Source organism: Crinia signifera, chromosome 1 (assembly GCF_055691185.1).
Source record: "Crinia signifera chromosome 1, ASM5569118v1, whole genome shotgun sequence".
Lineage (NCBI taxonomy): Eukaryota > Metazoa > Chordata > Amphibia > Anura > Myobatrachidae > Crinia > Crinia signifera.
Window position 1 is genome coordinate 74,930,422 of NC_139217.1, and position 25,575 is coordinate 74,955,996.

Here is a 25,575-nt window from a genome sequence, read left to right on the forward strand (position 1 = left end):
GGGGCTAGAGACATGGGGCTGGGCTCGTTGGAAAGCCCCATCCCTCAGCTACAAAATGGGATAATGGGTGGTCCTGTGGACCACCCCCTAGATTCGCCTATGATTACATACAGTATCCAGTGTATAAAATGTCTAATTTCAGGGCTGTTACCGCTCCCCCCAGACTCCCGTACTTCCTCCAAAGTGCTGCAGAGAGATTTGGATTACATTTGGAAACCCTCCTCTAAAAATCTTGCGTTTGCCAATGATATGGTTTATTGGTCATGGACTGTAAACTGTACATGAACAAGTTTTGGGGGTGCACAAATGTATTTGCCTGTCTGTAAAAGCTGGTTCTTTAACCAATTTAACCAGAAGTATGATACATATTGTGAGCAGAGACTGTGCTACAGCTAACAATTTAAGGGCAGGTTTTGTGTCCAGGCCTGACAACAGAAACTTGGGGCCCCATACACTGTTATCTCTGGGGTTCCCCACCACATCAAACGCTATCAACCCCCTTCCATGCTGGAACACACTTGGACACACTCCCTCATCCTGTGCTATATCCAGGGCTGCCAAGAGAAATCCTGGGCCCCAGTACAACAATTTCTTGGGGCCCCACTGGAGGGTGTTCTACTCAGGGCTCTATGGTCACAGTGGTCAAAGTGGAAATTTTTAAAGTGGGAGTATGGAAAAATTAAGGCTTTTATTCTGTGCGTGCCAAAGGCGTGCTCGCTCCGGAAAAGAGGTGTGGCCACTCAATAGGGGGCATGTCCTTAAGTGTAGTGTACCACACCATATACTCTATATACACCACAATAGTGGGATCCCTTATACTATCTAGTACTAGTACTCCTTACACATTATGCCACACAGAATGAGCCAAAATTCAACATTATGCCTCACGGAATGAGCCAAAATTCAACATTATGCCACACAGAAAGAGCCAGGGATAGCAGGGACCTAGGGACACAGAGGGAGAGGGACAGCAGAGGCAGAGAGAGGGATATAAGGACCGGGAGAGGGACAGAGAGTTACAGGGACTGAGAGGGACAGCAGAGGCAGAGAATGGGACAGTAGGGACAGAGAAAGGGATGACAGGGACAGAGAGAGGGATGGCAGCGGGAGGGAGAGGGATGGCAGGGGGATGGAGAGGGACAGCATGGGCAGAGAAAGTGATAAGGACAGAGAGTGACAGCAGGGACAGGTAGAGTGACAGCAAGGACAGAGAGAGTGACAGTAAGGATAGAGAGTGAAAGAAGGGACAAAGGGAGTGATTACAGAGAAAGTGATAGGGAAATACAGGCAGCAGGGTAAGATTACCTTACCTTAGTCTATGATCGGCGATGGCCTTGCAGAGGAGGAGGCTGGGTTCGGTGGCGATGGTTTGAAGGAGGAGGCTCTGGTCAGCAGCAACGTTGTGGAGGAGGCTGTGGTCGGTGGTGGTGTGGAGAAGGCTGTGGTTGACTTCTGCAGCAGTGAAAAGGAGGTTGTGGTCAGGAAAGGGAGAAGGACAGCGGGGACACAGAGAAGGACAGCAGGGACACAAAGAAGGACAGCGGGGACACAGAGAAGGGCAGGGGGTACTTGTGTATTATCACGGCGCCCGCGAAATCGTCGGAAAATCGTCCGTAAATCGCATGCAAAAAATCGGATGCAATTTAGCGGCCGATTTTCCGCCAATTTCCCGCCGATTTCCATGCTATTCCATCCTTGCACACCCCCACTATCCAAATCAGCCCGAAGTGTGGCGAGTGGACGCGGTACACGTCCTTCAAACCTGTTCATACCCCCACTATCCACGTCGGCATGGAGTTGATTTTATAAAGCGTGGCGAGCGCAGCAAGCCACCGATCCCGAAGCGTGGTGAGCGAACGCGTAAAACCATCCCGAAGCATGGCTAGCGGACACGGATTACTTGACGTGTATTCCGCGTCATTTTCCACGTCCCCTCGCGGGGCGTGCTGCGCTCGCCATGCTGCGGGCTCAGTGGCTTGCTGCGTTCACCACGCTTTATTAAATCAACTCCATGCCGACGTGGATAGTGGAGGTATGAACAGGTCGGGAGGATGCGTACCGCGTCCGCTCGCCACGCTTCGGGCTGACTTGGATAGTGGGGATGGAATAGCATGCAAATTGACAGGGAATAGCAGAAAACCAGCTGAAAATCGGACGCAAATTGGCCGCTAAATTGCATCGCGGATCGAATCGGCCGCAAATCGTATGCGATATTGTATGCCATTTAGATTAAATCGGGCGCCGTGATAATACACAAGTACCGGGCAGGGACAGAGTGACAGTTGGGATACGGAGAGGGACAGCGGGGACACAACGAGGGACAGCAAGGACATGATGAGGGACACGAAAAGGGACAGCGGGGAAATCGTACAAAAGTTCACCATACACTTTATTACATTCTTTAGTTAGTATACATTTGTATTTCACCTTAATTTACACGTAAGAACCCATTAATTTAAAATGTCAAAACCACTGTTTACGAATACTTAATGTAATATTTTAAAGTACATATTTGTTACATGTTTTAGTCACCTGCTCCACAGAAGAGATACATAAGGCATTGGGAGGGTGGAACCTCTTCTTAGGGGAAGAGCATTCCCCTTATTATAAGATGGATAACTTAAAACCTTCTGTGCATTTTCTCTGTGGGCTAAGTGCACAATGTATGGTTTAATCCTAGGCTGGTCACCAGGAGCAGGTAAGGTAGCACCTGCTACACCTATATAATATAAAATATACCATACACTCTCATACTTAGCATAATATTTCAAAGAACATATTGTTTATATGTGTAAGCCACCCTTGCGCCCAAGAAGAGGTACAGTGGGCATTGGGAGGGTGAAACCTCTTCCTGGGGGCAGAGCATTCCCATTTATAATACGTAAATGGAACACCCTAAAACCTTCTGTGCATTTTCTCTTGCAGGTATATGTCCGGATCACTGGGGTTAGTGTGCGCCGTGGTTGGTTTCTTCATAAGCTTGTTGTCAGGATCAGGTATGGTAGCACCTACTACACATCATAATAAAAAGGTTTACTATACTCTCTCAAACTAGTGTAATATTTTAAAGTATGTACTGTTTATATGTGTAAGCCACACCTGCCCACAAGAATAGGTACAGAGGGCATATGGAGGTTGGAACCTCTTCTTGAAGGCAGAGCATTCCAATTATAATCAATGGAACACTCTGAAAATGTCTTTACAATTTCTCTTGCAGGTATGTGTCCGATACACTGGGGGAAGAGCACCAGGAAAAGGTAAGGTAGCACCTGCTACAATTATATCGTACAAAAGTTCACCATATACTTTATTACATTCTTTAGATAGTATACATTTGTATTGTACCTTAATTCACATGTAAGAACCCATTATTTAAATGTTGAAATTACTGTTTACGAATACTTAATGTAATATTTTAAAGTACATATTTGTTACATGTTTTAGTCACACTGCTCCACAGAAGAGATACATAAGGCATTGGGAGGGTGGAACCTCTTCTTAGGGGCAGAACGTTACCCTTATAATAAGATGGACACCTTTAAACCTTCTGTGCAGTTTCTATTGCAGGTATATGTCCAGTTCACTGAAGGTAGATTGCGCCGTGGTTGGTTTCTTCATAAGCTGGTCACCAGGAGCAGGTAAGGTAGCACCTGCTACACCTAAATAATATAAAGTTTACCATACACTCTCATAAGTACTATAATATTTTAAAGTACATAATGTTTATATTCTTAAGTCACCCCTGCCCCCAAGAAGAGGTACAGAGGGCATTGGGAGGGTGGAACCACTTCCTGAGGGCAGAACATTCCCCTTATAATCAATCAGCGGCGTAGCTTTGTTTGGGGCGCCCCCCGCCATTAATGGGGGGGCGCCCCCCTCCCTGCCCGTCCGGCCGGCCCCCCATGCCTGCCCCCCCGTGCCCCCTCCCCCCATTGCCGCATGCTTACCTGTCTGCGCGTCCCAGCTCCCCTCCTGGCTTCAATAAATTCTATGCAGACGGACCACGATAAAATGGCCGCCCCCATACCGCAGACCGTTTCAGAGAACAGTCTGCTTTATGGGGCGGCCATTTTATTGTGGTCCGTCTCCATAGCATTGATTGAAGCCAGGAGGGGAGCCGGGACGCGCGGACAGGTAAGCATGCAGGGGATGGGGGATGGGGGGATTACTATAGCACCGCAGCCCCCCCCCCCGGCACCCCCATATGCACAGCGCCCCCCGCGACCGTGGGGGCTGCAGTGTTATAGTTACGCCACTGTAATCAATGGAACACACCAAGGCCTTCTGTGCCGTTTCTTTTGCAGGTATGTTTTCGGATCACTGCGAGTAGTATGTGCCGTGGTTGGTTTCTTCATAAGCTGGTCGTCAGGAGCAGGTAAGGTAGCACCTGCTACACCTATATAATATAAAATATACCATACACTCTCATACTTAGCGTAATATTTTATAGTACGTATTGTTTATATATGTAAGCCACACCTGCCCCTAAGAAGAGGTACAGAAGGTATTGGGAGGGTGGAACCACTTCCTGAGGACAGAACATTCCCCATTATAATAAATGGAACACACTAGGACCTTCTGTGCAGATTCTATTGCAGGGGAATATATCCAGTTTACTGGGGTAGATTGCGCCGTGGTTGGTTTCATCCTAGGCTGGTCACCAGGAGCAGGTAAGGTAGCACCTGCTACACCTACAGTATATAATATAAAATATACCATACACTCTTATACTTAGTGTAATATTTTAAAGTACATATTGTTTATGTGAATGCCACCCCTACCCCAAGAAGAGGTACAGAGGTCATTGGGAGGATGGAACCTCTTCTTAGGGGCAGAGCATTCCCCTTATAATAAAATGGACACCTTAAAACCTTCTGTTCAGTTTCTTTTTTCAGGTATATGTCTGGATCACTGCGAGTAGTATGCGCCGTGGTTTGTTTCTTCATAAGCTGGTCGTCAGGAGCAGGTAAGGTGGCACCTGCTACGGATTCAGTATGAAATCCCGGTGGTCGGGATCCCGGCTTTCAAAATCCCGACGCCGGAATCCCGACTGCCGAAATCCCGACAAGGGGGGGACGTGGATCGCCCCCACTTGCGGGCTCGCTGCGCTCTCCACGCAGCGGGCCCGGTGCTTCGCTACGCTCGGCGCGCTAATTTATTAGTGTCGGGATTTCAGCAGTCGGTATTCCAGCGTCGGGATTCTGAACGTGGGTGTTCGGGATTTCGGCGGTCGGGATTCTGAACGTGGGGATTCCCGACCGCCGGGATTTAAACTGCATCCCCCTGCTACACCTATATAATATAAAATATACCATACACTCTCATACTTAGCGTAATATTTTAAAGTACGTATTGTTTATATGTGTAAGCCACCCCTGCCCCCAAAAAGAGGTACAGACAGGGCCGGCGCCACCACTAGGCAAACCTAGGCATTTGCCTAGGGCGCCGGCCACTGGAGGGCGGAAAATGCCGCCCGGGTACCTGTCCTAGCTACGGCGCTGTCTATTTAAATCTGGCGGCGGAGGCAGCGGGGGTCCCTGCAGTCTATTAAAAATCACGAGCGCTATGCGGAAGCGCTTCTAGTGTGAAAACTCTGGCAGCCAATCAGCGTGCTGCCAGTGTTTTCACACTAGAAGCGCTTCCGCATAGCCCGGCGGATAGCGCTCGTGATTTTTAATAGACTGCAGGGACCCCCGCTGCCTCCGCCGCCAGATTTAAATAGACAGCGCCGAACGCCAGGTACCACCCCACCACCCCCCCCCCCCCCGGCACCGGGGCGCCCCCAGCCCGACTCGCCTGGGGCGCTCCGGTGCCTTGCACCGGCCCTGGGTACAGAGGGTAAAGGGAGGGTGGAACCAGTGGCGTAGCTACATATCTGTGGTCTGTGGTGGGCGCCACTGGCTGAACTGACAGATGACCTAGGCAGCAGTGAGAGCTGAGCTGGTCCCGCTCTGTGCATATTTAATGAGCGGGGACCTAGCGCAGTGTATATTTAATGAGTGGGTCCCTGCCCCGTGCATATGCTCAGCGCTCACTGCTGCCTGGGTCACCTATCAGCTCAGCCAGTGGTGCCCCTAGTCAATCGCTTCACCCCTTCTTGGGGGGTGCCAGAATTGTTTTGGCAGGGGGGAGAAAAAATTCTAGCTACACCACTGGGTGGAACCACTTCTTGAGGGCAGAACATTCCCCTTATAATAAGATGGACAACTTAAAACCTTCTGTGCAATTTCTTTTGCATGTGTATATATGCAGTATCCTGGGGGTAGATTACACTGTGGTTGGTTTCATCCTAAGCTGGTCACCCGGAGCAGGTAAGGTAGCACCTGCTACACCTAAATAATATAAAATACACCATACACCATAGTGTTATATTTGAAAGTACATATTGTTTATATGTGTAAGCCACCCCTGCCCCCAAGAAGATGTATAGAGGGCATTGGGAGGATGGAACCTCTTCTTGGGGGCAGAGCATTCCCATTATAATGAATGGAACACCCTAAAACCTTCTGTGCAGAGTTTCTTGCAGGCATATGTCCGGATCACTGGGCCTAGTGTTAACAGTCATTGGTTTCATCATAGGCTGCTCTTCAGGACCATGTAAGGTAGCACCTGCTACACTGATATAACATGCAAGTTTACCATACGCTCTCAAGTTTAGCATAATGTTTAAAAGTACATATTGTTTATATGTGTAAGCCACCCCCCACCACTAAGAAGAGGTACATAGGGTATTGGGAGGGTGGAACCCTTTCTTGAATGCAGAGCATTCCTCTTATAATCAATGAAACACCCTAAAAACTTATTTGCAATTTCTCTTGCAGGTATGTGTCCGGTATACTGGGGGAGGAGCACCAGGAAAAGGTAAGGTAGCACCTGCTACAATTATATTATACAAAAGTTCATCACCATACACTTTATAACATTCTTTAGTTAGCATACATTTGTGTTACACCTTAATTCACAAGTAATAACCTATTAATTTAAATGTTGAAAATACTGTTTACGAATACTTAATGTAGTATTTTAAAGTACATATTTGTACATATTCATCCTAGACTGGTCGTCAGGAGCAGGTAAGGTAGCACCTGCTACACCTATACAATATAAATGTTTACCATACACTATCATTATTAGTGTAATATTTTAAAGTACATATTGTTTATATGTGTAAGCCACCCCTGCCCCCAGGAAGAGGTACAGAGGGCATTGGGAGGGTTGAACCTCTTCTTGGGGCCAGAGCATTCCAATTAAAAGAAATGGACCATTAAACCTTCTGTTCTCCTTTAGATATATGTCCAGTACACTAGGGGTGTAGTGTGCAATGTATGGTTTCATCATAGGCAATTAGCAAGTAAGGTAGCACCTGCTACACCTATATAAAAATTTTTACAATGCATTCTCATGATTATTGTAGTATATTAGAGTACATATATTGATTATATTTGGAAGCCAAGCCTGCCCCCAAGAAGAGGTACAGAGGGCATTGTGCGGGTGGAACCTCTTCTTGGGGGTAGAAAATTCCACATACAATCAATGGAACACCCTCTTTCTGTGCAATTTCTGGTGAACTGGGGGTGAGCACGCAATGTATGGTTTCTTCATAGAGTGGTCACCAGGAAAAGGTAAGGTAGCACCTGCTACAATCATATTGTACACAAGTTTACCATACACTTTCTTATATTCTTTAGTTAGTATACATTTGTTATTGCACCTTAATTCACAAGTAAGGAGCTATTAATTTAAATGTTGTAAATACTGTTTACAAATACATAACATAATATTTTAAAGTACATATTGTTTATATGTGTAAGCCATTCCTGCCTCCAAGAAGAGGTACACAGGGCATTGGGAGGGTGTAAACTCTTTTTGGGGCAGAGCATTCCCCTTTATAATAAATTATAACACCTAAACCTTATGTGCAGTTTCTCTTGCAGGTATATGTCCGGTTCCCTGCGGGTAGTATGCGCCGTGGTTGGTTTCTTCATAAGCTGGTCGCCAGGAGCAGGTAAGGTAGCACCTGCTACACTTATAATACAAAAGTTTATCATACTCTCTCAAACTACTGTAATATTTTGTCGTCTCTCCTCCACCCTGATCACTGCTTCCCATGCTAGAGTACAGGACTTTGCTCATGCTGCACCCCTTCAGTGGAACGCACTCCCTCGCTCCATTAGACTCTCCCCGACCTTGCAAAGCTTCAAACAGGCACTGAAAACTCACCTATTCATCAAAGCGTACCCTTCCACTGCATAAACCAGCTGGTTCTCCGACCCCTTGCCTGTTTACATCCTGCTATCTAACCACCACCCACTCGCTTGCACCTCTTGTAATCTGTCTGTCTCCCCTTCCTACTAGATTGTAAGCTCCTCCGAGTAGGGCCCTCTTCCCTCCTGTTGTCAAAGCCCACTTCTCTTCACATGTCACTCACAGCTCTCCTTTACTCCAACACTCAGTGACCATCTTCGTCTGCATACTCATCTCCATCATTGGCCTCAAGCCTCTAGTTGTATGTTGATTGAGTCCTCACTACTTACATTTAAGCTGTAATGTGTATTGATCTGTGGTGCTCTTTATTTGTACTGTATTTTTGTTATTTATTCAATGTTATGCAAAGTTTTGTCTCCCTGTATTGTTCCTTTGTACGGTGCTGCGAAACACTTGTGGGGCCTTATAAATAAAATTATAATAATAATAATAATAATAAATATTTTGAAGTACATATTGTTTATAGGTATAATCCACCCCTGCCCCCAAGAAGAGAGGTTGGGATCATTTGGTCTACAGCATGATGGTCGACAGTCATTAGGTCTATGCCATTAGGTCGACATGGGAAAAGATCAAATGGGAAAAGGTCGACATGGGTCTATGTCGACATGGGAAAAGGTCGACATGGTTATAGGTTGAAAGGACATTAGTTCGACAGGTCATTAGTTCGACAATGTCTAGGTCAACAGTTAAAAGGTCGACATGGGGGTTTTCACAGTTTTTTACCTGAATGTCAACACAGTCAACATGGACACAATTTAAAGTGCACCACATCCCCTTGCTGCACTCGCTATACATCGGACAGGGTGCCTTGCTACGCTTGGCACACTATTTTATTCTCCCACCACACCCTAGCGGATGGTAGGTCATGAAATACTGCCTGTCGGCACATGTGGGCCATGGCATTCTGGGAAAATAACACCATGGATGAAAAGTTGGCGGAAGGGGTAAACCTGGTGTCATGGTGGCGTTTTATTGACGATATTGTATGTATTTATTTGGAGAGGAACTGATGATATTTTAACTAGTTTTTGTGATATTTTAAATCAGAATGATCTTAATATTAGATTGACTTTTAATATCAGCAAAACCGAAATTGTATTTTTAGACTTAAATATCTACATTGAGATGGGAAAAATCCAGACAAAAACTCACCGAATGGAAACAGATTCAAATTCCTATATACAGAGAAACAGTGAACATCATGAATGATGGCTAAGTAGCATACCTTTGGGGCAGTACATGCGCCTCAAAAGGAATTATTAGAAAAACAATTTGAAGAAATTGACTGACGTTTCCTGCAGAAAGGATATACTGAGAAATGTCTGAAAGATTCTAAAATAAAAGTAAACGAGATAGATAAAACCAGGCTATTACAGCAGAAACAGATCGTAGATTCAGCTAAAAATGACTCTAATTATAAAGAGTGGGCATTCTTTTCGCAATATGGAGCCCACCACAGGAAAGTGGAAAAAATGGGACCACTGTGTGAGTGAGGGGATGGCCCGGGTCGTGTCCGCCCCCAGATAATACTGTTTTGTAAATTCACGTCTTTTTCATTCTCAATGTGAATTGTGTTCCTATATACATGTGTCAAACGAAACAAACAAAAAGTAATGCTTTCTGATTTCGTGTGATTTTCGAAAGTTTTACTAAGGTTGAAAATATGTTACAATTTTGCTCAATCCTTAATAAAAAAAAAGTTATTAAAAAAAAAGGAAAGTGGAAAAAATCATAAAAAACAACTGGCGAATAATTTTGGATGATCCAGTTTTGGGAAATGTAGTCCCAAATAAACCCAGTTTCATTTATAGAAGAGCATCTTCTTTGAAGAATTTATTAGTAAAGAGTGCCCTACCTGAAAGACCTCTGGGTAGTGAACGAAATAAAGGCTTTCACAGGTGTGGATCCTGTTTAATGTGCAGAACCACTGCGAACAAACCATATGAGAAAAAATTAATTAGGTTTGAAGTGACCGGGGTCCAACACAAAATAATTTATCACCTGTAACTCAATAAATGTCATTTATCTTCTTGAGTGTGAATGTAAAAAACTTTATATAGGTAAAACTAAAAGAAATCTAAAGCTGAGATCAGCCGAACACATATATAATATTCGTAAAGGGCTCATCTCACATCCATTATCAGAACATTTCTTGAAACAACATAATAAATGTGAGGGGGCAATAAAAAGATTTATAGGAATCCAGCAGATCTTTCCCCACTGGAAAAATAGAGACATTGAAACCAGATTAGCAAGGAGTGAAATGAGGTGGATTTTTCTTTTAAACACATTGTTGCCAAATGGACATAATGTAGATTTTGAGTTAAAGTGGTTTTTAGAATAATCTTTTAAACATTATCTTTTAAATGAATTTTATATAGGCATTTTTACTAATTTCATATATCTCTCTTATTTTTTCATGTATCAATGGAAAAAACCTACAAGAATGGTTAGAAGGGGTGCATCACTCTCCCGGTAAATAGGGGCGGACTTTACCGGAATACAAAGTACGGTATAGTAGGTAATATGAGGAGAGTGATGTTTAACCCCAGACATAATCTTGTAGAATGTATTGCCCATCGTTCATCCCTTAACCAAGATGGCCGTTCTGGACTCCTGGAATGAAACGGAGAGAAAATTCCAGGAATACAGCCAAATAAGAAATATGGAGCGATTTGAAGAGACCAGTCAGAGATATAATGATTTTTTATTTAAATCGATTGATGTAAGATGTTTAAAAATTCTGCAGCGCTGAAATATTCAGTAGCGCTGAAAACATAAGCCACGGAGCGGCTCTTGGAACGCAAACCCGGTAGTGCCGTCTGGAACGCAGGACACTTATGGGGGCGCGTACCATGAGAAAGCTCTGATTGGCTCTAGATTGATTGAAGCATCAGGATGGTGGTATAAATATCACCATGAGTGAACAGGCAATTTATGAGGATGACCTCTCCGAAACGCGTTGCTACTATATGGACACTGATGCACTTTGAAGGACTCAGCACTTTCATGCAGAAGCACTTTTGACCGGGAGCCTGACCCCTGAAGCCTTCTGCGATGGTGCCGCAGACTTGAGCACGAGTATAGCCCACGCAGCCCACATCCAGGGTGAGGTATCATTGTTATACCCGGTGTCATTGCATTTATCTTGCATGAATTTACCTTTGGTCCTGTTTTTTTCAGCATTGTATTTTAATAGCATGTCATAATAAAATTGTTGATTTTTCAACCCATTTAATCAAACATTTTATATGGTATTGCACCATAGTTGTCCATTTGGTACTTGTTTAGTTTCACGGTGGCAGCGTCTCAGTCACAGCAGCGTCTGTGTCCCCTTGCGGGGCTCACTTCGCTCGCCCACGCTACAGGCTCGGGGGCTCGCTCCGCTCGCCACGCTATCTAAAATCAACTCCATGCCAACGTGGATAGTGGGGGTATGAACTATTCACATTGGCATGGACTTTATCTTAGAAAGTTTACCGAGCGCCGAACCCGGAAGTAGCGGGCGGCCATGCTGCCGCCGTGAAACTAAACAAGTACCGTTCATTTATTCCACACAATTTGCTCACATAGGTGGTGTACCTATTTTATGAATCAGCTGGCTTCATTACCGTAATTGGTTGTGCTTCTTCCCCACTATATTCTGCAGTATATAATATTTCATCAGCTAGCTACTTTGCAGCCATTCGCAACTTTGCAGATGAGCGATCAGATCTGAATCAGGCCCCAAGCCAGGTTCACACTATGCGATTCGCTCCATGGGCCTAAATCAGCAATGATCGCAAGGGCGTAACTACCATAGGTGCAGGGAGTGTAGTTGCTAAAGGGCCCACAGCTGAGAGGCACCCACCTTCCCTCTCAAAGTAACATGTGGTACAGTACATAGGGGCTCATTAAAAAACCTTTGCTAAGGGACCTACAAATATCTAGTTACGCCACTGCCGTGGCACCCTGGGGTATACTTGCCTACCCTCCTGGACTGGCCTGGCCCCCCGGGAAGGTGGCCAAGTCTCCCGCATCACCCCCGCACCCCCTTCTCTGCTGCACCAAATACCAGATTTTACGGGTCTGCGGCGAGGTAGCGGGGCTGAAATGCCGTGAATCATATAAATTTGCGTAATTTTAGCCCCTCCCCCAATACACAGACCCATGACTGTCATGGGGGCGGGGCTTGGTGACATCAGCTTCATCCCGCCCCCCTGATATGTACTATCTCAGAGAAAGAAAAAAAAAGTAGGCAAGTATGCCCTTGGGTGTCTTGAGACACTTGTAAGGGTGTCTCGGATTTGTGGTCAGGACCAAATCAAATTGCTTATGGGCACTGGCTACCAATCATGTCCCTCACCACATAACTAAATGCAGGACGACAGGATAAACACAATAGTTAATTTAATATTTTTTTCCAAAATTCTCAATTAGAAACTTTGAGCTCAGGGGTGCTGTGAAAATAATTCTAATGCCGTGATTTAAAAAAGTTTGGGAACCACTGCTCTAAGGGCTGAGTATCCTTTTGTTTAAGACAGCAGTATATTGGATCTGAATTAGTGGATCACCTATTTATACTATGTTATAATCCACACTTGCTGAGACATCTGCTGGCAGTGCTACACACACAGGGACAGCGCTGCCGCCCTCCGCCGCGCTAGTAGAGACACAGTCGCGAGACCGTCACGTGACGGGGCCTGGCGTGACGTCACCGGCAGAGTTCCTGGCGCCCCCTGACGTAGCGGGGCCGGCGCTGGTGACGTTTCCCGGGGCCCTGTCAGGAAGTTGCTCCCGCGGCCGCCCGGGCAGCGCACTGCGCATGCTCCCAGCCACCATTTTGCTGCTGTTGAGCGCTGTGTGTCGGGGGCTCGTTCTCCTGGCGGGGGAGGCTGAGGAACAGGGCCCGGGAGAGAGCAAGACGGATCGGCACAGGCAGGAGGCGGCGGGAGCATCGGAGCAGTCATCCCGGACGGGGGTCACTTACACCGAGAGGGCCTAGAACAAGGACACCGGGGCAGCCATGGCCAATATCGCAGCGCAGAGGATCAAGCGAGAGTTCAAAGAGGTGCTGAAGAGCGAAGAGGTGAGATGGGGGGGAAAGGGTGCTCCCCAATCCTGGGGCTCTGTACACCCTTCACCCAGGGGGCTTATCACATGCGGCATGATGAGTTTACCCTGCTGCCTTACACACAGGCTCGGGGTGGGGGGAGGGAGGGAGGTGCTGACTCTGGGCTATACGTGAGAACTTGTACAAGCTCCATTATGGCACTTGTAGTTCCACAGTGGTTATATGAGCAGGTTACTGTCACCTGGAGGACAGGGGATTGTAAACTGAAAGTCAAATTATGTTGCTAGGTTGTGTCCACAGTCCATCCAACATGGCCACTTCCACTAGGTCACCAGTGCTCTGCTCCTGCACTCCCTCCCCAGGATTGCAGTCACCTGTGTTATGCACCCATCTGGTCAGTGTACGAAATCCACCTAGGATGGTATCGATATCCCTGCAATCATTTTACTGATGGTCAGAATGCCAATGGCACAGTCTTGATGCTCTGTATCCTGATTTATATGCAGTGAGTATTTTAAAACTTGCTCTATTACTAAATGCCCCCCAAACTTGGATCCTAACCACGTCAAAACTTTACCCTCCTCCTTGTACTTAACCGTAACCCCTAAACTTTACTGTCCTTACTCTTGACAGTCAGGGTGGTGACTGCCGGGATATTAACATCCTGTTTAGTGCTGGTGACTACTTTACTAAACAAACCTGTTGGAGGGTCTTTACTAAACGAACCTGTTCGAGGGTCTGGGGTTGAAGCTGGGAGTTCAAATTTTTATTTTTTTCAAATTAGATTGTGTATTGACTATGGGGTGTATTATATTAGTCCGAAATAGGTTTGTCAGTAGATATCTAAAAGATGGTCAGCATTTATCAGGGATTATTCTATGGGTGCTGCATAATTCACTGATAAGAAGCCAGCAGATCTGCAATAACACATGGAACAGGGAACTTATCCTGGATCCCATGTGTAACCGCCAGAGTAGATAAGCAACATTTTAGATCATATGCTGCGCTTTAAACGCAGTATATGAACGATGGTCATTATCATCTAAATCATGGGTCTTCAAACTGTGGCCCTCCAGATGTTGTGAAACTACAAATCCCAGCATTCCTTGCCACAGTTTTAACACTCCCTTATAGCAAAACTGTGGCAAGGCATGTTGGGATTTGGAGTTTCACAACATCTGGAGGGCCACAGTGTGAAGACCCGTGATCTAAATGTTGCTTATCTACTCTGGCGGTTACACATGGGATCCAGGATAAGTTCCCTGATCCATGTGTTATTGCGGATCTGCTGGCTTCTTATCAGTGGATTATGCTGCACCCAAAGAATAATCCCTGATAAATGCTGGCCATCTTTTAGATATCTACTGACAAACTAGCACAAGCTAATTGTTGCTGTTAATAGGATAAGATATCATTCACATCAGTCCTTACTCCTTAGTATAAATACACTAAGGATTGTTTTTTTGTTTTGAGCCATTATACCTGTCCGTATGTGGGTGGAAATAGCAGTACAGGTCGGGCATCCCGTATCCGAATTATTCCAAAAAAACGGGGTTTTTTTGGAATAATAAAAAAAAAATTCCCCCCCCCTAACCCTCTTTTAATACTTACCAAGTCCTCCGGCATCCACGGCAGGCCTTCAGCATCCTCTCCGGGACCGCTGGAGACGGTGCTGGTGGCCTGCCGTGGACGCCGGAGGACTCCATGGACGCGGAGGGACCATCGGGGACCCACCAGGGGCAGGTAAGTATGGCTAAAAAAAAAAATATTCCAAAAACCGGAATATTCCCTTATCCGGAATGCTGCGAGGCAGTAATCTAACCATTAACCCGTCCGAGTTTAATGTAACTAAACTCCTTCAGGACGTCAGTAAACGTCTCCTGGATATTATTGCATTAGTAAGACTTACACGTTTAATTGCTAAATTAGTTAACTTCATTTTCTAAAAAAGTTTCCAGGTGTTCTGCAGTAGTTTATACCCCTTTCAGACAGAAAAATCCCAAAAACCCAGGTATTTCCCGGATACAAAAACCCGGGTACAACTAGGCAGCAAGGGGCTGACCCCCTTTCACACAGAAGCCGGATTTTTCCTGCAAAACTCTGTGTGCCATAAGAAAAGGACAGTTTTAAAGGCACACAGAGATGAGATCATGAAAAGTGGAAGGTGTCTGCTCACTGCATTGCATTAAACATGGCTGACAAGTTGCAGAACCTGGAGGTCATGAGTGCTCTGTGTGTTTTGCTGATTTCTTCCTCCCCTCTGACATTGAGCAGCTCACGGATCTCCTCATCTTTCCAATGCGCCATGGCCATATAGTGCTGCGCTGCACGCCACTGCCACTCCCGCTCAGCCAATCAGGGAAGCTGTAAAGATCAGCCAATCACGCAGCGCTGTGCTGCACAGCCAATCAGCATGATTTTTCAATAGTCGGGAGAAAAACACTGGTTGGAGCCTTTCACACAGCCTCAAACACATGTCTGACACGGGAAAAACCCAGGTAAATACCTGGGTCGAAGTCCCGAAACTTTAGACCCGTGTTGACCCTTTCAGACAGAAGAAAAACCCGGGTCGACACGGCAAGAGCAGGGAAATTCCCGGGTCTTTTTTTCTTTCTGAAAGGGGTATTGGTTACACTAATCTCAGGGTGCCCATATTATGAACTTGAACCAGGAATGTGTTACCGTTTGGTGGCATGGTAGTTGGCATAGTATGGGTACTTTTAGCCAAGGAGTACACGCTGTAGTGTTTGTGGTCTGGCTTATACCACATTACAATAACTAAATTGACTGTAGTGTGTTGATAGGTCAACAGTGTCTTGGTCTACACATTCCTGGTTCAAGATTATAACATAGGCATCCTGAAATCGGTATACGGTCACTAGGTAGGTAGTCCAAAGGTCGACCACTGAAGGTCGACACATGAAAAAGATAGACATTGCTCTAGGTCGACACAAGCCTTAGGGCGGCATGAGCTTTTAAAAAAAAAATTGCGCCGACGTGCCAGCAGGCGGTATTTAGTTTCCTACCATCCACTGAGGCATGGAGGGAGAATCTAATAGAGTGCTGAGCGTAGCCCGAAGCATGGCGCAGTATACCTTTTCGGTGTCTGTGTCGCCATTTGAGGGAAAAACATCAAAAACCCATGTCGACCTTTTGACTGTCGTCCATCCCAATGTCGACCTAAGGCATATCTACCTTAGTTTGGTCGACCTAATGAGCCACACCCCTGAGATTGGTGTAACTGAACTGCTTCAGAACACCTGGAAACTACTTTAGAATATGACGACCGATTGTGGGCAACCTAATAATCCCCACCCGTGGTTGGGCTGTAAGCTGTAGTGGGGCAGTTATTTATGCAAAAGATTTCTGCCTTTTCTCTAAAGAGCACTGTAATATGTTGCTTCTAATGGGCCTGCTTATCATTAAATATCTGCATGGGGGGTGCCCACAAATATTAACGATCCCCATATGTGCTAGTCATGGATTGCAGCTCCCATGCTTTCTATGGGTGCTTTTGTGCTGCTGGATTTACCATGCTCCAGGTGGCGTCACTCTGTTGTAGCCTATGGGCTGCTCTGGCACATTTTTTCCATAGAGGGAATCTCTGGATCCCTCTGTCTGCTCCCGGTGACACATACGGCTGCCTCTGTCCCAAACCAGGAAGCAGTGTGATGGCTGCACATTATTGCTTTGCTTCCCATTCTTCGCCTGGGTGAGAGTCTCTGAGCCTGGCAAGAAGATTATTATTTTTTTTTAAATTGCTTAATATTAATAATGTGAATTTGGGCAATAATATCACATTTGCATTACAAATATGGATTGTAGTTTTCATCTTTTAGAAGAATATTTATCTTCACTCATATAAGACTAAAGGTCCATACACACTGGGCGACTATGCCCAGCGTGTATGGACAGCGATGATGTGCGGGGAAAGCTGCTCAGTGCATACACACTGAGCGGCTTTCCCCCTGTCCGGCGCCGACGGAGGGGGGAGGACGGTGTTGCATAGCGCAGCGCTATGCAAAGCCGTCCTGAAAGCCGCTCATCTGCTGGTAATACCAGCAGATGAACGGCTTTCCCGGCGATGTTGCAGGAGCGCGCAGCAGCGCTCACCGCTCATCACCCGGGCATACACACCTGCTGTTTTGAGCGACTTTCAGCTCAGTCGCCCACTGTGTACGGGCCTTTAAGCTATCATTGTTTACCACTTGCTTAATACAGTATCTACTTATTTGGCCAGAAAGCCACAATGACTGCCATTCCCTCATGTTCAGGAATAACTCTTGTTCAATGTATTTCGTCAGCTGTCTTTTATGAATATACTCGCTGAGGTACCCGGCGTTTGGTTGTGCAATTAGCATTACTTGAGCTTTTATCCTCCTTTTGTTTTAAGCTTAATCGCTCACTTTGCCCATGGTGTGACTGGCATACACCTTTCTGTGGTGGGCTCCTGGATCTGATCCACGTTTGTTTATTCTTAAACCCTGTGTCCTCTACTCCTCTTATGTTATGCAACTCTGCCATCTCTTGGGACTTTGTAGTGACCGGACCCCTTTTTGGGCCTTCGGTACCCCGACTGTCAGGTTTGCGGTTGTTAGTAGCTATGAACCTAATCTGGACCAAATCCAAGTCCTCTACCCCCTCTGTTTCTTCCCTGACCCACTTTGTCTAGTGGCCAGACCCCTTTTTGGGCCCCCAGCGTGGTCAGGATTGAGGGCCTAAGTGGCGGTGAACCTAATCTAAATCCAATCAATGTTCTCTGCCCCCTCTATGTTATGCAACTTTGCCATATCTTGCTTCCATGACCCACTTTGTGTTGTGACTGCACCCCTTTCTAGGCCCTCGGGAACCCCACGGGGGTGCTGGGGGTGTCTTACCTTGTCAGGCTACACTCGCCTATGTGTTATACTGTAGGACAAAAATAGACCCCCAAATGCGAGTGTTTATTTGACAGATGTTCATGAAAACCGTAACAGGAAGTCCAGTCTGCTAGAGGAAGCCATTGGTCTTTCCTTTGGTACTCTGTCGCCACCACTGGGCTGATGGTATTGTTTGTGGAACTGAAAAAGTCAGTAATGGGCCCCATACATCAGCAATCACAATTTATGGATTTCCAGATCCAGGGATTTTTTGGCCAGATAAATGGATTTTACAATCTATCTGACTTTGCCCACACATTACAGATTTATTTCAGTGATCGGCAGATTTTTCCATCTAAAGATTGCATCTTCATATCTGGAAATTGCCCCAATCGATTGTCATTTCAGCTGTTCATAATGTAAATAGATGAAGAAGACGAATTGGGAATGCCCACACATATAAAAAAGATCCGCAGATAATACCAGATTATTAAGCATGTTTAAAAACCTGATTAAGCAATCGATTGGCGATTTTGATTGGGATTGCCAAAAGGGGGAGCCCACACATCTAAAATTAATTGTGGCAATCATCTCCATATCTGAAAATTGTCACAATTAATTGCTGATGTATGGGGCCCTTAAGCAAAATGAGTAACTATAAATTTTGAAGAGCTGAAGGTGGGGTTATTAACTTCCACCTGCCTAGCCTTGCAGGTCACTCTTACAGGTATGACATTGTGCATAGAGCTACTTATTTTTCTGCACATCTATAATTATTGGCATATTCATACTTTATCTGCTTTGGAAAATGAAATAATATATTCAAGTGAGCTATGTTCCCAAATTGTCATCTGCTTGCAAGAACATCTAAACATGGGAGTCCCTATGGTTGAATTTGGAAGCTGTGGGAAAAATAAGATGGAATTAAGTTTCCCTCTTTGAAAAGTAAAATGGACTTGTGTATGCTGGCTGATGACACTTGTTTAGAATTATGAAAGTACATGAACTGAAAGTGATACCAGCTAGGCCTTTCCTGGGCTCTTGCCTTCATCTGAGGCGTGTCCTATGTGACTGATACATTTTGTGCTTATGGAAAATCAGTACTGTGCATGACTTGCATATTGAAGCCTGAGTAGTGTTGGATGTCCTATAGCTGTTAAAGATTAAACTGACTTCCCAAATGTAATACAAAGTTCTTACTGCAGCACATTGGTGATCTGTTGGTTGTTACCTGGTGCTGCATCTATATTGTGCGGCTGCTGATGGGTCTACGCGACCTAAGTGCAGGAAACTCCCCAGCTTCTGAAGTCTGACCTTTCTCCTACAGTAGTTGTGCCGCTTATACACATTATGGCAGTGTTTTTCAACCACTGTGCCATGGCACACTAGTGTGCCTTGAGCTGTTCTCAAGTGTGCCCCCAGATCTAGAGATGCCCAAACCAGTTTACAGCCACCACCAGTTCAACTGTTATATACTGGTCTCTTCTTTTCATGTAATGGGCCAATGCATTTTATTTTTGTTACCTGTGGGGACCAGTGTGATTGTTTTTTTTATATGGGGGCCAATAGGTTGGATTTCTTTCCTGTGGGGGCCAATATTTTTTGCCCTGTGGGGATCTCATGGTGTGTTTTGGCAAATATAAAATCTTATTTAGTGTGCCGCAAGGTAAAAAGGTTGAAAATCACTGCATTATGGTATGTAATGTTTGTTTCTAAGGTCTATGTAGGGGTGCCCACCAACTGTTGTGGGACTACACATCCCATCATGCTCTACCAGCATTTTTGCATTCCCTAATAGTAATGCTGGGATGTCCAGTTCCTCAATAGCTGGAGGGCTGCATGGGTGGAAGGTTCGGCACCCCCTCTTCTAAAGAAAGTTTTGTACATATATCTTTTGTTACCAAGTGCTCTGCATTATCTTCATGAGGAACAATAAGATGTGATTACCATCATGCCATTCTAGTGTCCATTCTAGCTCCCTGCACCTTTCCAAACCTGCTGTTAGTGTTGGGTGCGCCCACATTAGTGATGGCATTGGGCCTGGGTCACCGCGCTGAAGCTGTCTGCTTTCCCCCGGTGTGCTGCCCTGTCTTGATCCTGGAGCGATCACTACCATTTTATGAAACGGTTGGGAGCAGAAGTACTTCGGAGTATTTGCATAGTTTAGGGGAGAATTCAGTTGACTTGTTAATGTAGTCTGCACTGCAAAGCTGCGCCTAAAGGATTTAGACGCGCACCCTACTGAGAAGAGAGAAAAATTATCTGATTTAACTAATGTCACAATGCTAGTTGTACGCTTGCCATGTGTGCTAACAGCAGTATTAAAATGCAGTTTACTGTGAATAAAGGTCCATACACTCTGGGTTAAAAGCCGCTCAGTGTATACACAATGTAGAGATGGGCAAAACGGATCTTTAAGCTGAGCCGGGATCCGTCGGACCCCTCAGTGGAAAAAGATACGGATCTTTTAGACAAATCCTCGGCTCGCTTGAAAAAAAAAAGGGGGGGGGGGGAATATACATGACCGAGTAAAAACACGGATTGATGGCTGGATTCAGAATCGCCATCGATGGCGTCTGCACCGATGGCCATCCCTGGCAGCAGCAGTTAATCTTTCTATCACTTGTAGTCACAGCACTGTACTCAGTCTCCAGAGGTAGTACATCTCAGCTGCCACAGGTGGCAGCACTGAAATCAAGAAAATGCATTGCGGCATGCTCGCAGGTCTCCAGAGCCCCCGAATAGCGCTCCGAATCTGCTGACGGCTGGGATCACGGAGCGGGGACCAGCAGGACATCACTCACCTGCTTGCTGGGTGCCCGGTCGGTCTGTTGGTGCAGAGACCTGGTGCAGCTCACGTACCGCCACTCACCGCTGAAGAGAGAGCAGAGGCAACGGGAGACGCTGCGGGTGCACAGGCGCACTCGTTGTTTTTTTTTTGACACGCCACTCAGAGGAAGAAAGCAGGGGACTCTGCGTACTGGCAGGTCTCCAGGCCGGCCCCCATTATAGCCGAGTCTCCACTACTGCTGCTAGCTATTCTTGGCTGAGTGCTGTGACTGCTAAGACTAGCAATACACTATTGATTTTCCAACTGTGTGCCAGCTCTCCACCAGCCTTCCTGTACCTAGGTGTTTGGCCAGGGAGCCTGGCCAGCCAGTGAGACCTCCCTCCTAGCTGGTGCTGTGTGCGGCCAGGAATATTGACCTATTGAAGCAAAGTGCTCTGGAAAAGGACGTTAGATGCCGGGAGACCATTGAATTATCCTGCAGACACTGGCCCATGGAAAGCTCTCTCAAGCCAATCAAGTAAGTGGCCACATACAGGAATAATTTGGTCTGCACTGTATAAGGACGAACAGCTTATATAAAATTCTAACTGACTGTAGCCTGATAGCTGGGATATCAAACCTGGAAGGTCAATAGAAGCTCTAATAATTGTCCTATAACAGCCGCTATGAACAATCATAACCCAGCAATGCTCTGACCCGCAGATGCCGTGCCTACGTACCAACACATAGTGTAAAATTGATATAAAAGGGTGAACCCCCCTTTTTTTTTTTTTTTTTTTTTTTTTCTTCTTTGTGTGTCTGCTCTCATTCTACCCCTCGCGGCCCAGAGGTATCCTCTGTTCCTTCAAAGGAGAGCTTACCAGTATGGCACCAAAAAGGGATGTAAATAAGAATAGCTCAAAAGCTTCAAATTTCTTTAACGCTACCTCACAGACGGCTTCAAACAAAGCCAAAGATAGACTGTCTTCAGCCTCAAACACACAAAGTAACTCATCCCAACTAAAAACCACTGACGCCTCGGACGCATCAGAGGAAGACAATATGGACGAGCCGATTACTTTACGTAGCATGCTCCAGCTGATGAGAGACTTTAAGAAAGATATCTCAGCCGAGATTAACTCAACCGTGAAAGATTTGACTAAAGAAATCTCGGTGCTGGGTGAAAGAACCAACCTGCTGGAAGACAAAATGAAGGACATAATAAACTCTTATAATGAGTTGAGCATGGCGCATAAGAACACAAAAGAAGAACTGGCTAAAATAAAAGATAAGGTTATAAGCGCAGAGGATAGAGCAAGAAGAAATAACCTAAAAATAAGAGGCATCCCTGAAACAGTCCAACCATCTCAACTAAATAAATTCGCCACAGAAATATTCCAAAAGCTACTGCCAGAACTAACACCAACACAATTTATTATAGACCGTATACATAGACTCCCAAGACCAAGATTTATCACAGCAGATGTCCCAAGAGATACAATAATGAGGCTTCATTATTATCAAACTAAGGAACAAATCTTGAAAGCTGCGAGAGACAAGGTTAAGGCAACTGAGGCGTTGGGAGTGCTACAGATATACGGTGATCTTTCTCCGGAGACTTTGGCGAAAAGAAGATCCTACGCAAGAGCTACAAATGCCCTCAGACAGGCAAATATTATCTATAAATGGGGCTTCCCGACAAAGCTGATAATGACCCACGAAAACAACACGTATGTCTGCAACATGGAAGAGGATGTCCTTAAAAAGCTGGATGAATGGGGGATAAAATATGCCCCAAAAGAGTTGGAGCAAGGGGAAAAAATGCAACAAGAATGGCTAACAGCCGGGCGTAAGCCCTGAAGACCATTACAACTAGTTAATTGCAGATTTTTTTTTTTTTCTTATTTTGTTTTTTATTTTATTTTATTTATTTTTTATTTTATTATTATTATTTTTTTTCTTTTTTTTTTTTTTTTTTTTTTTTTTTCACCACCCCCCCTCTGTCCCCACCGAAGTTATGACTACTCTTTGCCTCGTATAAGATATAAAAGTGGTGGAGACGGAGAGGGAGCGTGGAAAGGTGGTCGCTTGCTATGAAGGAGAGAATTTTTTTTTTTTTTTTTTTTTTTTTTACAGCCTAGAAGGATTCAGATCTGATAAATATGTTTATGTCACCAAATATAGTATACATATAGTTCTATTTCACCTACCGCACTTAAGGGGGGGGAGGGGAGGGGAAAGGGAATAATAACACTTTGGTTTTGAAATTTTGAAAACTGTAAACACTTACTGAATTTAAAGAGTTTAGGAATTTGGGGAAAATAACACTTATATTGCAATTCTCTGTGTACCGAATGGAAAAGAATGCCCTAAAATATTCAACGGAGGGGAGTCTGCCATTCCCTTAAATAGTGGCTGAATCCTATAAGTATTTAATACATAGATATATATATTTTATTTTTTTCTTCCTCTCTTTCTTGCCAACCCCCCCCTACCCCCACTGAAGCTACAGCTACTCCCTACCTCATATAAGATATAAAAGTGGAGGAGACAAAGAGGGAGTGTGGAAAGGTGGTCAGTATTTTTATTATTATTTTTTTATATATTTTTTTTTTCCTTCCACCCTCCCCCCACCCTCTGCCCCCACTGAAGCTATGACTACTCACTACCTCGTATAAGATATAAAAGTAGTGAAGACAGAGAGGGAGCGTGGAAAGGTGGTTGCTTGCTATGAGAGAAATTTTTTTTTTTACTTTTTTTTTTTTTTTTTTTTTTTTTAACAGCCTAGAAGGAGAGAGAGGATGCAGATCTGATAAATATGTTTATGTCACCCAATATAGTATAAATATAGAGCTATTTCACCTACTGCACTTAAGGCGGGGGGAGGGAATAATAACACTTCTGTTTTTGAAATTTTTGAAAATTGTTAACACTTACTGAATCTAAGGAGTTCGGAATTAGGGGGAAATAACACTTATATTGTAATCCTCTGGGTATCGAACAGAAAAGACCCCCAAAAGTATTCAACGGATGGGAGTCTGCCATTCCCTTAAATAGTGGGAATCTTATAAGCATTTAGTATTTTATTATTTTTTTTTCCCTCTCTTTCCTGCCATCCCCCCCCTCTAACCCCACTGAAGTTACAACTACTCTCTACCTCATATAAGATAAAGTGGAGGAGACAGAGAGGGAGTACGGAAAGATGGTCAGCATTTTACTATTTATTTTTTTGCCACCCCCCCCCCCTCTGTCCCCACGGAAGATACGATTACTCTCTACCTCATATAAGATATAAAAGCGGTGGAGATAGAGAGGGAGCGTGAAAAGGGGGTTATCGGAAGCAATGAAGGAGGAATCTATTTAACTTTTTTTTTCTTCCCTCTTCTTCTTCCTTTTAGATCCTAGATGGAGTGAGAGGATTTAGATGAGATAATATTTTTTATGTTAATAAATATAGTATATATATAGACTTATTTCACTTTTGCACCTAAGGGGGGGGGGAGGGAAAGGGAATGATAACACTTCTGGTCTTTAAGTTCTTAAACACTTATTGAATTTAACATTTACACTGTAATTCTCAGAGGCACCGAATGTAAAAGACTCCTAAAAATATTTCACGGAGGGGAGTCTGCCATCCCCTTAAATAGCAGCTGAATTCTATAAGCATTCAGCCTGAGAACTCACAAAATATCTGGCCTTGTCCACTGTGCTGTCACCCTGTACACAATCTATAGAGCTTAGTGAATAGGGGGAAACAACACTCACACTGTAAACTATTAATGTACCGAATAGAAGAACCCCCATAAAGTATCATATAAGATGGCAGGGAGCCTTCGATCTGTTTATTTATCTATTCAATCACTCTTGCTCTCATAATAGTAGCTGAAACCACATAAACGCGCAACATTCTCTTTTGCCTCCCCCCCCTTGCCCCGCCCCGGTGTCTTGCTCCCCCTCTCTGCATCCTCTCTCCGCTTATCTTTTCCGTTTGGAACTGAGTAAAGATGGGGAAAGCTTGATACTGAAGCTCCTTTTACTTGAATAGTCTCTATAAAAACCGGCACTCGAAGAAAATAGACTGTTGTACTCATAGAGTGGTATATGAGGTAGTGGACATGTGCTGGGGTGCTGTTAGAACTTGTTGCTGGGTCCCCACACATCCACTGTCACACATATAAATACATATATTTATAAAAAGGGATGCCTGGGAGGAGGACTTGAGAGGGAGAAAAAGGAGAGGGAGAGGGGGAGGGGGGAGAAGAAAAGGGAAAGGGAAAACCTGTGAGAGGTGGGAGAATGAACCCCCAGGGAACAGAAGAAAATATGTCTGTAACAAGACTCTGAATAAAGGTGAAGAGATAGCCCAGTGGCTTAATACGGGATCATCAGAGTACATATCTAGACCCCTCGTTCAGGGAATACCCGAATCTGGGAGATGGGGGAGGAGAGAGAGAGAGAGGGAGAACCCTGCTTAAAGTGGGAATACCCTTGACAGCAGAGAAGCCCCTACTGAATGAGAATGATCAATAGGCCCCCACGCTGTCCTCTATCTATTTATTTATTTAGTTATTATCTAACTCAATTTTTATTCTTTATTTTCTTTTTTTTTTTTTTTGGGGGGGGGG

At 44.9% G+C, this 25,575-nt stretch overlaps 1 protein-coding gene across 1 annotated transcript in view; it reads left to right on the forward strand.

Moving 5' to 3' along the window:
• The first annotated feature begins 12,988 nt into the window (after positions 1 to 12,988).
• UBE2K (ubiquitin conjugating enzyme E2 K) overlaps positions 12,989 to 25,575 on the forward strand; it is a 35,283-nt gene continuing 22,696 nt past the window's right edge. The window contains exon 1 of the mRNA XM_083163902.1: positions 12,989 to 13,336. Within this exon, the coding sequence (XP_083020028.1) occupies positions 13,274 to 13,336 (63 nt within the window). The 5' untranslated portion in view covers positions 12,989 to 13,273. The remainder of the gene's footprint in view (positions 13,337 to 25,575) is intronic.